Here is a 13,688-nt window from a genome sequence, read left to right on the forward strand (position 1 = left end):
AGATATCTGTACACTGACTGGGGTCTCAGACCCAGTCTCTGGGAGATATCTGTACACTGACCGGGGTCTCAGACCCACTCTCTGGGAGATATCTGTACACTGACTGGGGTCTCAGACCCAGTCTCTGGGAGATATCTGTATACTGACTGGGGTCTCAGACCCACTCTCTGGGAGATATCTGTATACTGACTGGGGTCTCAGACCCAGTCTCTGGGAGCTATCCGTACACTGACCGGGGTCTCAGACCCACTCTCTGGGAGATATCTGTACACTGACTGGGGTCTCAGACCCAGTCTCTGGGAGATATCCGTACACTGACTGGGGTCTCAGACCCACTCTCTGGGAGATATCTGTGCACTGACTGGGATCTCAGGCCCACTCTCTGGGAGTTATCTGTACACTGACTGGGGTCTCAGACCCACTCTCTGGGAGATATCTGTGCACTGACTGGGATCTCAGGCCCACTCTCTGGGAGATATCTGTACACTGACTGGGGTCTCAGTCCCACTCTCTGGGAGATATCCGTACACTGACTGGGGTCTCAGACCCACTCTCTGGGAGATAGCTGTACACTGACTGGGGTCTCAGACCCACTCTCTGGGAGATATCTGTACACTGACTGGGGTCTCAGTCCCACTCTCTGGGAGATATCCGTACACTGACTGGGGTCTCAGACCCACTCTCTGGGAGATAGCTGTACACTGACTGGGGTCTCAGACCTATTTTCTGGGAGCTATCCGTACACGAACTGGGGTCTCAAGACCCAGTCTCTGGGAGATATCCGTACACTGACCGGGGTCTCAGACCCAGTCTCTGGGAGCTATCCGTACACTAACTGGGGTCTCAGACCCACTCTCTGGGAGATATCTGTACACTGACTGGGGTCTCAGACCCACTCTCTGGGAGATATCTGTACACTGACCGGGGTCTCAGACCCAGTCTCTGGGAGATATCCGTATACTGACCGGGCTCTCAGACCCACTCTCTGGGAGATATCCGTACACTGACCGGGGTCTCAGACCCAGTCTCTGGGAGATATCCGTATACTGACCAGGGTCTCAGACCCAGTCTCTGGGAGATACCTGTACACTAACTGGGGTCTCAGTCCCAGTCTCTGGGAGATATCTGTACACTGACTGGGGTCTCAGACCCACTCTCTGGGAGATATCTGTACACTGACTGGGGTCTCAGACCTATTCTCTGGGAGATATCTGTACACTGACTGGGGTCTCAGTCCCAGTCTCTGGGAGCTATCCGTACACTGACTGGGGTCTCAGACCTATTCTCTGGGAGATATCCGTACACTGACTGGGGTCTCAGACCCACTCTCTGGGAGATATCCGTACACTGACTGGGGTCTCAGTCCCAGTCTCTGGGAGATATCCGTACACTGACCGGGGTCTCAGACCCAGTCTCTGGGAGATATCTGTACACTGACCGGGGTCTCAGACCCACTCTCTGGGAGATATCTGTACACTGACTGGGGTCTCAGACCCAGTCTCTGGGAGATATCCGTACACTGACTGGGGTCTCAGACCTAATCTCTGGGAGATATCTGTACACTCACTGGGGTCTCAGGCCCACTCTCTGGGAGATATCTGTACACTGACTGGGGTCTCAGTCCCACTCTCTGGGAGATAGCTGTACACTGACTGGGGTCTCAGACCTATTTTCTGGGAGCTATCCGTACACGAACTGGGGTCTCAGACCCAGTCTCTGGGAGATATCCGTACACTGACTGGGGTCTCAGACCCAGTCTCTGGGAGCTATCCGTATACTGACCGGGGTCTCAGACCCAGTCTCTGGGAGATATCCGTATACTGACTGGGGTCTCAGACCCACTCTCTGGGAGATATCCGTACACTGACCGGGGTCTCAGACCCAGTCTCTGGGAGCTATCCGTACACTGACTGGGGTCTCAGACCCACTCTCTGGGAGATATCCGTACACTGACTGGGGTCTCAGACCCACTCTCTGGGAGATATCTGTACACTGACCGGGGTCTCAGACCCAGTCTCTGGGAGCTATCCGTACACTGACTGGGGTCTCAGACCCACTCTCTGGGAGATATCTGTACACTGACTGGGGTCTCAGACCCACTCTCTGGGAGATATCTGTACACTGACTGGGGTCTCAGTCCAAGTCTCTGGGAGATATCTGTGCACTGACTGGGGTCTCAGACCCACTCTCTGGGAGATATCTGTACACTGACTGGGGTCTCAGTCCAAGTCTCTGGGAGATATCTGTGCACTGACTGGGGTCTCAGACCCACTCTCTGGGAGATATCTGTACACTGACCGGGGTCTCAGTCCCAGTCTCTGGGAGATATCCGTACACTGACCGGGGTCTCAGTCCCACTCTCTGGGAGATATCTGTACAGTAACTGGGGTCTCAGACCTATTCTCTGGGAGATATCCGTACACTGACTGGGGTCTCACACCCAGTCTCTGGGAGATATCCGTACAGTAACTGGGGTCTCAGACCTATTCTTTGGGAGATATCCGTACACTGACTGGGGTCTCAGACCCACTCTCTGGGAGATATCCGTACAGTAACTGGGGTCTCAGACCTATTCTTTGGGAGATATCCGTACACTAACCGGGGTCTCAGACCCACTCTCTGGGAGATATCTGTACACTAACTGGGGTCTCATTCCCAGTCTCTGGGAGATATCCGTACACTAACTGGGGTCTCATTCCCAGTCTCTGGGAGATATCCGTACACTGACCGGGGTCTCAGACCCAGTCTCTGGGAGATATCCGTACACTGACTGGGGTCTCAGTCCCACTCTCTGGGAGATATCCGTACACTGACCGGGGTCTCAGACCCACTCTCTGGGAGATATCCGTACACTGACCGGGGTCTCAGACCCACTCTCTGGGAGATATCTGTACACTGACTGGGGTCTCAGTCCCACTCTCTGGGAGATATCCGTACACTGACTGGGGTCTCAGACCCAGTCTCTGGGAGATATCTGTACACTGACTGGGGTCTCAGTCCCACTCTCTGGGAGATATCCGTACACTGACTGGGGTCTCAGACCCAGTCTCTGGGAGATATCTGTATACTGACTGGGGTCTCAGACCCAGTCTCTGGGAGATATCTGTACACTGACTGGGGTCTCAGTCCCACTCTCTGGGAGATATCTGTACACTGACTGGGGTCTCAGACCCAGTCTCTGGGAGATATCTGTACACTGACTGGGGTCTCAGACCCAGTCTCTGGGAGATATCCGTACACTGACCGGGGTCTCAGACCCAGTCTCTGGGAGATATCTGTACACTGACTGGGGTCTCAGTCCCAGTCTCTGGGAGATATCTGTACACTGACCGGGGTCTCAGACCCAGTCTCTGGGAGATATCTGTATACTGACTGGGGTCTCAGACCCACTCTCTGGGAGATATCTGTATACTGACTGGGGTCTCAGAACCAGTCTCTGGGAGATATCCGTACACTGACCAGGGTCTCAGACCCAGTCTCTGGGAGATATCTGTATACTGACCGGGGTCTCAGACCCAGTCTCTGGGAGATATCCGTATACTGACCGGGGTCTCAGACCCACTCTCTGGGAGATATCCGTATACTGACTGGGGTCTCAGACCCAGTCTCTGGGAGATATCCGTACACTGACTGGGGTCTCAGACCCAGTCTCTGGGAGATATCTGTATACTGACCGGGGTCTCAGACCCAGTCTCTGGGAGATATCCGTATACTGACCGGGGTCTCAGACCCACTCTCTGGGAGATATCCGTACACGAACTGGGGTCTCAGACCCAGTCTCTGGGAGATATCTGTACACTGACCGGGGTCTCAGACCCAGTCTCTGGGAGATATCCGTATACTGACCGGGGTCTCAGACCCAGTCTCTGGGAGATATCTGTACACTAACTGGGGTCTCAGACCCACTCTCTGGGAGATATCTGTACACTGACCGGGGTCTCAGACCCACTCTCTGGGAGATATCTGTACACTGACCGGGGTCTCAGACCCACTCTCTGGGAGATATCCGTATACTGACCGGGGTCTCAGACCCAGTCTCTGGGAGATATCTGTATACTGACCGGGGTCTCAGACCCAGTCTCTGGGAGATATCTGTACACTGACTGGGGTCTCAGACCCACTCTCTGGGAGATATCTGTACACTGACTGGGGTCTCAGACCCAGTCTCTGGGAGCTATCCGTACACTAACTGGGGTCTCAGACCTATTCTTTGGGAGATATCCGTACACTGACTGGGGTCTCAGACCTATTCTTTGGGAGATATCTGTACACTGACCGGGGTCTCAGTCCCAGTCTCTGGGAGATATCCGTACACTGACTGGGGTCTCAGACCTATTTTCTGGGAGATATCTGTACACTGACTGGGGTCTCAGACCCAGTCTCTGGGAGATATCTGTACACTGACTGGGGTCTCAGACCTATTCTTTGGGAGATATCCGTACACTGACTGGGGTCTCAGACCCACTCTCTGGGAGATATCTGTACACTGACTGGGGTCTCAGACCCACTCTCTGGGAGATATCCGTACACTGACCGGGGTCTCAGACCCACTCTCTGGGAGATATCTGTACACTGACTGGGGTCTCAGACCCAGTCTCTGGGAGATATCCGTACACTGACCGGGGTCTCAGACCCAGTCTCTGGGAGATATCTGTACACTGACTGGGGTCTCAGTCCAAGTCTCTGGGAGATATCCGTACACTGACCGGGGTCTCAGACCCAGTCTCTGGGAGTTATCTGTGCACTGACTGGGGTCTCAGACCTATTTTCTGGGAGCTATCCGTACACTGACTGGGGTCTCAGTCCCAGTCTCTGGGAGATATCTGTATACTGACTGGGGTCTCAGACTCAGTCTATGGGAGATATCCGTATACTGACTGGGGTCTCAGACCCACTCTCTGGGAGATATCCGTACACTAACTGGGGTCTCAGACCCACTCTCTGGGAGATATCTGTACACTGACTGGGGTCTCAGACCCACTCTCTGGGAGATATCTGTATACTGACTGGGGTCTCAGACCCACTCTCTGGGAGATATCTGTATACTGACTGGGGTCTCAGACCCACTCTCTGGGAGATATCTGTACACTGACTGGGGTCTCAGACCCACTCTCTGGGAGATATCTGTACACTGACTGGGGTCTCAGACCTATTCTCTGGGAGATATCCGTACACTGACTGGGGTCTCAGTCCAAGTCTCTGGGAGATATCCGTACACTGACTGGGGTCTCAGACCCACTCTCTGGGAGATATCTGTACACTGACTGGGGTCTCAGACCTATTCTCTGGGAGATATCTGTACACTGACTGGGGTCTCAGACCCACTCTCTGGGAGTTACCCGTACACTGACTGGGGTCTCACACCCAGTCTCTGGGAGATATCCGTACACTAACTGGGGTCTCAGTCCCAGTCTCTGGGAGATATCCGTACACTAACTGGGGTCTCAGACCCACTCTCTGGGAGATATCCGTACACTGACCGGGGTCTCAGACCCAGTCTCTGGGAGATATCCGTACACTGACTGGGGTCTCAGACCCAGTCTCTGGGAGATATCCGTACACTGACCAGGGTATCAGACCCAGTCTCTGGGAGATATCTGTATACTGACTGGGGTCTCAGTCCCACTCTCTGGGAGATATCCGTACACTGACCGGGGTCTCAGACCCAGTCTCTGGGAGATATCCGTACACTGACTGGGGTCTCAGACCCACTCTCTGGGAGTTTTCTGTACACTGACTGGGGTCTCAGACCGATTCTCTGGGAGATATCTGTACACTGACTGGGGTCTCAGACCGATTCTCTGGGAGATATCTGTACACTGACTGGGGTCTCAGACCCAGTCTCTGGGAGATATCCGTACAGTAACTGGGGTCTCAGACCCAGTCTCTGGGAGATATCTGTACACTGACCGGGGTCTCAGACCCACTCTCTGGGAGTTTTCTGTACACTGACTGGGGTCTCAGACCGATTCTCTGGGAGATATCTGTACACTGACTGGGGTCTCAGACCCAGTCTCTGGGAGATATCCGTACAGTAACTGGGGTCTCAGACCCAGTCTCTGGGAGATATCTGTATACTGACTGGGGTCTCAGACCCACTCTCTGGGAGATATCTGTACACTGACTGGGGTCTCAGACCCACTCTCTGGGAGTTATCTGTACACTGACTGGGGTCTCAGACCTATTCTCTGGGAGATATCTGTACACTGACTGGGGTCTCAGGCCCACTCTCTGGGAGATATCTGTATACTGACTGGGGTCTCAGACCCAGTCTCTGGGAGATATCCGTACACTGACCGGGGTCTCAGACCCAGTCTCTGGGAGTTATCTGTATACTGACTGGGGTCTCAGACCCAGTCTCTGGGAGATATCCGTACACTGACTGGGGTCTCAGACCCACTCTCTGGGAGATATCTGTATACTGACTGGGGTCTCAGACCCAGTCTCTGGGAGATATCTGTACACTGACTGGGGTCTCAGGCCCACTCTCTGGGAGATATCTGTATACTGACTGGGGTCTCAGACCCAGTCTCTGGGAGATATCTGTACACTGACCGGGGTCTCAGACCCAGTCTCTGGGAGATATCCGTACACTGACTGGGGTCTCAGACCTATTCTTTGGGAGATATCTGTACACTGACTGGGGTCTCGGTCCCACTCTCTGGGAGATATCCGTATACTGACCGGGGTCTCAGTCCCACTCTCTGGGAGATATCCGTACACTGACTGGGGTCTCAGTCCCACTCTCTGGGAGATATCCGTACACTGACTGGGGTCTCAGTCCCACTCTCTGGGAGATATCCGTACACTGACTGGGGTCTCAGTCCCACTCTCTGGGAGATATCCGTACACTGACTGGGGTCTCAGTCCCAGTCTCCGAGATATCCGTACACTGACTGGGGTCTCAGTCCCAGTCTCCGAGATATCCGTACACTGACTGGGCTCTCAGACCCAGTCTCTGGGAGATATCCATTCACTGACTAGGGTCTCTCAGACCTACTCTCAGAGATATCGTACAATGACTGGTGTCTCTCAGTCCCAGTCTCTGGGAGAAATCCATACACTGACTGGAGATCTCTCAGCCCCAATAAGAGAGACAACAGACACTTAACCAAACAAAAATATAAATAAAGAGCAGAAACAAAAGTAGAAGAGAGAAAGATTGGTGAAAAAGCAGAGAAGTGTGTAAGTGGAGTAACAGTGGCAAGATGTACAGGATACTGGAAACAAAGTAAACAGTGCGAGAAGAAAGATGAAATTAAAAGGCTGAACTGATGTCTGGAGCAAGCTGAAGGGGTGTTTGAAGATGATGAAATGTTCGGGTGAATTAAGTGTGCAGTTCTCATGGGAGACCTCTGGTCACACTGCGGCAACAGCACAAACCCAACCCCTTGGCAATGGCTTTCCTGTTCACTGTTTGTATCAAACTCACACATCAACTTCACAAACACACTTACACCATCGCTAGGCTCAGCAGGCAGAAGAATCTGTCCTGGGGGTGGGGCTTCATAAATTCAACAGAACATTATCTGGGGAGAAGCAATAAAGACCCTCTAAGCACTGTCTAAATATCTGCCCTCCACAGTGCTCCCCCTTCAGCAAGTAATGGGTTCCTCCACCATTCCTGTTAACTATAAACGTGGTGACTGTCATTCACTGCTCCCTACACCGTGTCAAGGCTCAGTCTACTGGCACTTTGTCAAGGAATGAGACCAAAGGGAGAGCTCTTTCGGGGAGAGGGCACAGTGGCGATGGGGAATGGGACCAAGGGGAGAGCTCTTTCAGGGAGAGGGCACAGTGGCGATTGGGAATGGGAATAAAGGGAAAGCTCTTTCGGGGAGAGGGCACAGTGGCGATGGTAATGAGACTAAGGGGAGAGCTCTTTCAGGGAGAGGGCACAGTGGCGATGGTCCTATCTGGGTTTTAAATTCTTTTCTAAACTCTGCTCAGGGGGCGCCGCACTCACCCCGGGACCCGGAGCACCCAAACACTAAGGTCACTTACTCGCCAGGCAGAGGGTCAGGACCGAGGCCAGGGCCACGATCTTCAGCATGATGGTTCGGGTTCGGATTCTCAAGCTCACTCCGGGTTCTCAGGCTCACTCCGGGTTCGGGTTCTCAGGGTCTGTTCGGGTTCAGGGTCAGGATCTCTCCGGGTTTTCAGGCTCCGGTCCAGTCGCTTCTCTCTGACTCTCTGCTCTTAATTTCCTGGGTTCCCGATTAAACTGCAACAAACAAGCGGCCGATCACCAATCATAAAAAGACGAGCCGCGCTTCGCTCCGCCCACTCACCCAATCGCAATATTCGTCCCCAACGAGTCATCGGTCTCCGGGTAAAAGACCGCTGAACAGTTTGTGAATCGGGAGAGTGAGAAAGGGCGGGTCGGCAAAAGCGAAACCCAGGGACAAGTAATGGCTGGACTGACATAGTTACAGCTATGTACAGAGATAGGGAAGGGGTCCACAGAGATAGGGAACAGGTACACAGAGATAGGGAACATGTACACAGAGATAGGGAACACCGAGATAGGGAACATGTACACAGAGAGAGGGTACACAGAGATAGGGAACATGTACACAGAGATAGGGTACACAGAGATAGGGAACATGTACACAGAGATAGGGTACACAGAGATAGGGAACATGTACACAGATAGGGTACACAGAGATAGGGAACATGTACACAGTGATAGGGTACACAGTGATAGGGTCCACAGAGATAGGGAACATGCACACAGAGATAGGGAACATGTACACAGAGATAGGGAACATGTACACAGAAATAGGGAACATGTACACAGAGATAGGGAACATGTACACAGAGATAGGGAACATGTACACAGAGATAGGGAACAGAGAGATAGGGAACATGTACACAGAGATAGGGTACACAGAGATAGGGAACATGTACACAGAGATAGGGTACACAGGGATAGGGAACATGTACACAGAGATAGGGAACATGTACAAAGAGATAGGGTGCACAGAGAAAGGGAACATGTACACAGAGAGTGGGTACAGAGAGATAGGGAACATGTACACAGAGATAGGGAATATGTACACAGAGAAAGGGAACATGCACAGACAAAGGGGGTACACAGAGATAGGGAACATGCACAGAGAGAGGGTCCACAGAGATAGGGAACATGTACACAGAGAGAGGGTACACAGAGATAGGAAACTTGTACACAGAGATAGGGTACACAGAGATAGGGAACATGTACACAGAGATAGGGTACACAGAGAGAGGGTGCACAGAGATAGGGAACATGTACACAGAGATAGGGTACACAGAGATAGGGAACATGTACACAGAGATAGGAAACATGCACACAGAGAGAGGGTACACAGAGATAGGGAACATGTACACAGAGATAGGGTACACAGAGATAGGGAACATGTACACAGAGAGTGGGTACACAGAGATAGGAAACATGCACACAGAGAGAGGGTACACAGAGATAGGGAACATGTACACAGAGATAGGGAACATGCACACAGAGATAGGGAACATGTACACAGAGATAGGAAACATGCACACAGAGATAGGGTACACAGAGATAGGGAACATGTACACAGAGATAGGGAACATGCACAGAGAAAGAGGGTACACAGAGATAGGGAACATGCACACAGTGAGAGGGTACACAGAGAGAGGGTACACAGAGATAGGGAACATGTACACAGAGATAGGGAACATGTACACAGAGATAGGAAACATGTACACAATGAGAGGGGACATGTACACAGTGATAGGGAACGAGTACACAGAGATAGGGTACACAGAGATAGGGAACATGTACACAGAGTTAGGGTCCACAGAGATAGGGAACATGTACACAGAGATAGGGAAGGGGTCCACAGAGATAGGGAACATGTACACAGACATTGCGTCCACAGAGATAGGGAACATGTACACAGAGATAGGGAACAGAGATAGGGAACATGTACACAGAGATAGGGAACATGTACACAGAGAGAGGGTACACAGAGATAGGGAACATGTACACAGAGAGAGGGAACATGTACACAGAGATAGGAAACATGCACACAGAGAGAGGGAACATGTACACAGCGTTAGGGAACATGTACACCATGAGAGGGGACATGTACACAGTGATAGGGAACGTGTACACAGAGATAGGGTACACAGAGATAGGGAACATGTACACAGAGAGAGGGTACACAGAGATAGGGAACATGTACACAGAGATAGGGAACACAGATAGGGAACATGTACACAGAGATAGGGAACACAGAGATAGGGAACATGTACACAGAGATAGGGAACATTTGCACAGAGGTAGGGTCCACAGAGATAGGGAACATGTACACAGAGATAGGGCACACAGAGATAGGGAACATGTACACAGAGATAGGGAACATGCACACAGAGATAGGGTACACAGAGATAGGGAACACATACACGGAGTTTGGGTCCACAGAGATAGGGAACATATACATAGAGATAGGATACACAGAGATAGGGAGAATGTACACAGAGATAGGGTACACAGAGATAGAGAACATGCACACAGAGATAGGGTACACAGAGATAGGGAACATGTACACAGAGATAGGGAACATGTACACAGAGATAGGATACACAGAGATAGGGAACATGTACAGAGAGATAGGGTACATGTACACAGAGATAGGGAACATGTACACAGAGATAGTGAACACAGATAGGGAAGATGTAAACAGTGATAGGGAACATGTACACAGAGAGAGGGAACATGTACACAGAGAGAGGGAACATGTACACAGAGAGAGGGAACATGTACACATTGATAGGGAACATGTGCACAATGAGAGGGGACATGTACACCGTGATAGGGAACATGTTCACAGAGATAGGGAACATGTACACAGAGAGAGGGAACATGTACACAGAGAGAGGGAACATGTACACAGAGAGAGGGAACATGTACACAGAGCGAGGGAACATGTACACAGAGATAGCGAACATGTACACAGAGATAGGAACATGTACACAGAGATAGGGAACGTGTACTCAGAGATAGGGAACGTGTACACAGAGATAGGGAACGTGTACTCAGAGATAGGGAACATGTATTCAGAGAGAAGGAACATGTACGCAGAGATAGGGAACATGTACACAGAGATAGGGTACACAGAGATAGGGAACATGTACACAGAGATAGGATACACAGAGATAGGGAACATGTACACAGAGATAGGGAAGGGGTCCACAGAGATATGGAACATGTACACAGAGATAGGGTACACAGAGATAGTGAACACGTACACAGAGATAGGGTACACAGAGATAGGGTACATGTAGATAGAGATAGGGTACACAGAGATAGGGAACATGTACACAGAGTGAGGGTACACAGAGATAGGGAACATGCACACAGAGTGAGGGTACACAGAGATAGGGAACATGTACACAGAGATAGGAAACATGCACAGAGAAAGAGGGTACACAGAGATAGGGAACATGCACACAGTGAGAGGGTACAGAGAGATAGGGAACATGTACACAGAGATAGGGTACACAGAGATAGGGAACATGTACACAGAGATAGGGAACATGCACAGAGAAAGAGGGTACACAGAGATAGGGAACATGCACACAGTGAGAGGGTACACAGAGATAGGGAACATGTACACAGAGAGAGGGTACACAGAGAGAGGGAACATGTACACAGAGATAGGAAACATGCACACAGAGAGGGTACACAGAGATAGGGAACATGTACACAGAGATAGGAAACATGTACACAATGAGAGGGGACATGTACACAGTGATAGGGAACGAGTACACAGAGATAGGGAAGGGGTCCACAGAGATAGGGAACATGTACACAGACATTGCGTCCACAGAGATAGGGAACATGTACACAGAGATAGGGAACAGAGATAGGGAACATGTACACAGAGATAGGGAACACAGAGATAGGCAACATGTACACAGGGATAGGGAACATGTACACAGGGAGAGGGAACATGTACACAGAGATAGGGAACATGTACACAGTGATATGGAACACAGAGATAGGGAACATGTACACAGAGATAGGGTACACAGAGATAGGGAACATGTACACAGAGATAGGGTACACAGAGATAGGGAACATGTACACAGAGATAGGGAAGGGGTCCACAGAGATAGGGAACATACACACAGAGAGAGGGTACACAGAGAAAGGGAACATGTACACAGAGATAGGTTCCACAGAGATAGGGAACATGTACACAGAGAGAGGGTACACAGAGATAGGGAACATGTACACAGAGATAGGGAAGGGGTCTGTGGTAAACCACTTTTATCATTCACTATCGTTACACTATGGTTATCACTGTTTACACTGTTGTATCACTACACAAGGTCACCCCTTGTCACGCTGTTATACCTGGGCTGACCACAGCTGACTCCGCACATGACTCCGCCTGCTTGCCCAGGTATAAAGGTGGTCGACTGGTTGGTATTCCTCCTTGTTGGATCCGATCACCCACGAGGGTGGGCTCTGTTATTTAGCCAATAAAAACCTATAGTTACTAACTTAACTTGTCGCTTTTCATGAACTGAATTGATAGGTATATCAGGGTCCACAGAGATAGGAAACATGTACACAGAGATAGGGAAGGGGTCCACAGAGATAGGGAACATGTACACAGAGAGAGGGAACATGTACACAGAGATAGGAAACATGTACACAGAGAGAGGGTACACAGAGATAGGGAACATGTACACAGAGATAGGGAAGGGGTCCACAGAGATAGGGAACATGTACACAGAGAGAGGGAACATGTACACAGAGATAGGAAACATGTACACAGAGAGAGGGTACACAGAGATAGGGAACATGTACACAGAGATAGGGAACATGTACACAGAGATCGGAAACATGCACACAAAGAGGGAACAAGTACACTGAGATAGGGAACACAGAGATAGGGAACATGTACACAGTGATAAGGAACATGTACACAATGAGAGGGGACATGTACACAGTGATAGGGAACGTGTACACAGAGAGCGGGTCCACAGAGATAGGGAACATGTACACAGAGATAGGGAACATTTGCACAGAGATAGGGTCCACAGAGATAGGGAACATGCACACAGAGATAGGGTCCACAGAGGTAGGGAACATGTACATAGAGATAGGGAACATGTACACAGAGATAGGGTACATAGAGATAGGGAACATGTACACAGAGATACGGTACACAGAGATAGGGAACATGCACACAGAGATAGGGTACACAGAGATAGGGAACATGCACACAGAGATAGGGTACACAGAGATAGGGAGCATGCACACAGAGATAGGGTACATAGAGATAGGGAACATGCACACAGAGAGAGGGTACACAGAGATAGGGAACATGTACACAGAGATAGGGAACATGCACACAGAGATAGGGTACACAGAGATAGCGAACATGTACACAGAGATAGGGTCCACAGAGATAGGGAACATGTACACAGAGATAGGGAACATGTACACAGAGATAGGGAACATGTACACAGAGATAGGGAACATGTACACAGAGATAGGGAACATGAACACAGAGATAGGGAACATGTACACAGAGATAGAGAAGGGGTCCACAGAGATAGGGAACATGTACACAGAGATAGGGAAGGGGTCCACAGAGATAGGGAACATGTACACAGAGAGCGGGCACACAGAGATAGGGAACATGTACACA

General features: G+C 50.5%; 1 protein-coding gene across 3 annotated transcripts in view; it reads right to left on the reverse strand.

The window, feature by feature from the left end:
- LOC147095530 (beta-2-microglobulin-like) overlaps nucleotides 1–8,227 on the reverse strand; it is a 60,466-nt gene extending 52,239 nt beyond the window's left edge. For 2 of the 3 annotated variants that reach the window (XM_085974658.1, XM_085974657.1), the window contains exon 1: nucleotides 8,005–8,090. In XM_085974658.1, the coding sequence (XP_085830784.1) occupies nucleotides 8,005–8,053 (49 nt within the window). In that variant the 5' untranslated portion in view covers nucleotides 8,054–8,090. Of the gene's footprint in view, nucleotides 1–8,004 lie in introns of all 3 variants that reach the window. The other variant, XM_085974655.1, reaches the window with a different exon arrangement.
- Nucleotides 8,228–13,688: the final 5,461 nt, after the last annotated feature.

This window comes from Somniosus microcephalus, unplaced genomic scaffold, assembly GCF_052327205.1.
Source record: "Somniosus microcephalus isolate GS21.2 unplaced genomic scaffold, FLI_Smic_1.0 unresolved_chr1, whole genome shotgun sequence".
NCBI lineage: Eukaryota > Metazoa > Chordata > Chondrichthyes > Squaliformes > Somniosidae > Somniosus > Somniosus microcephalus.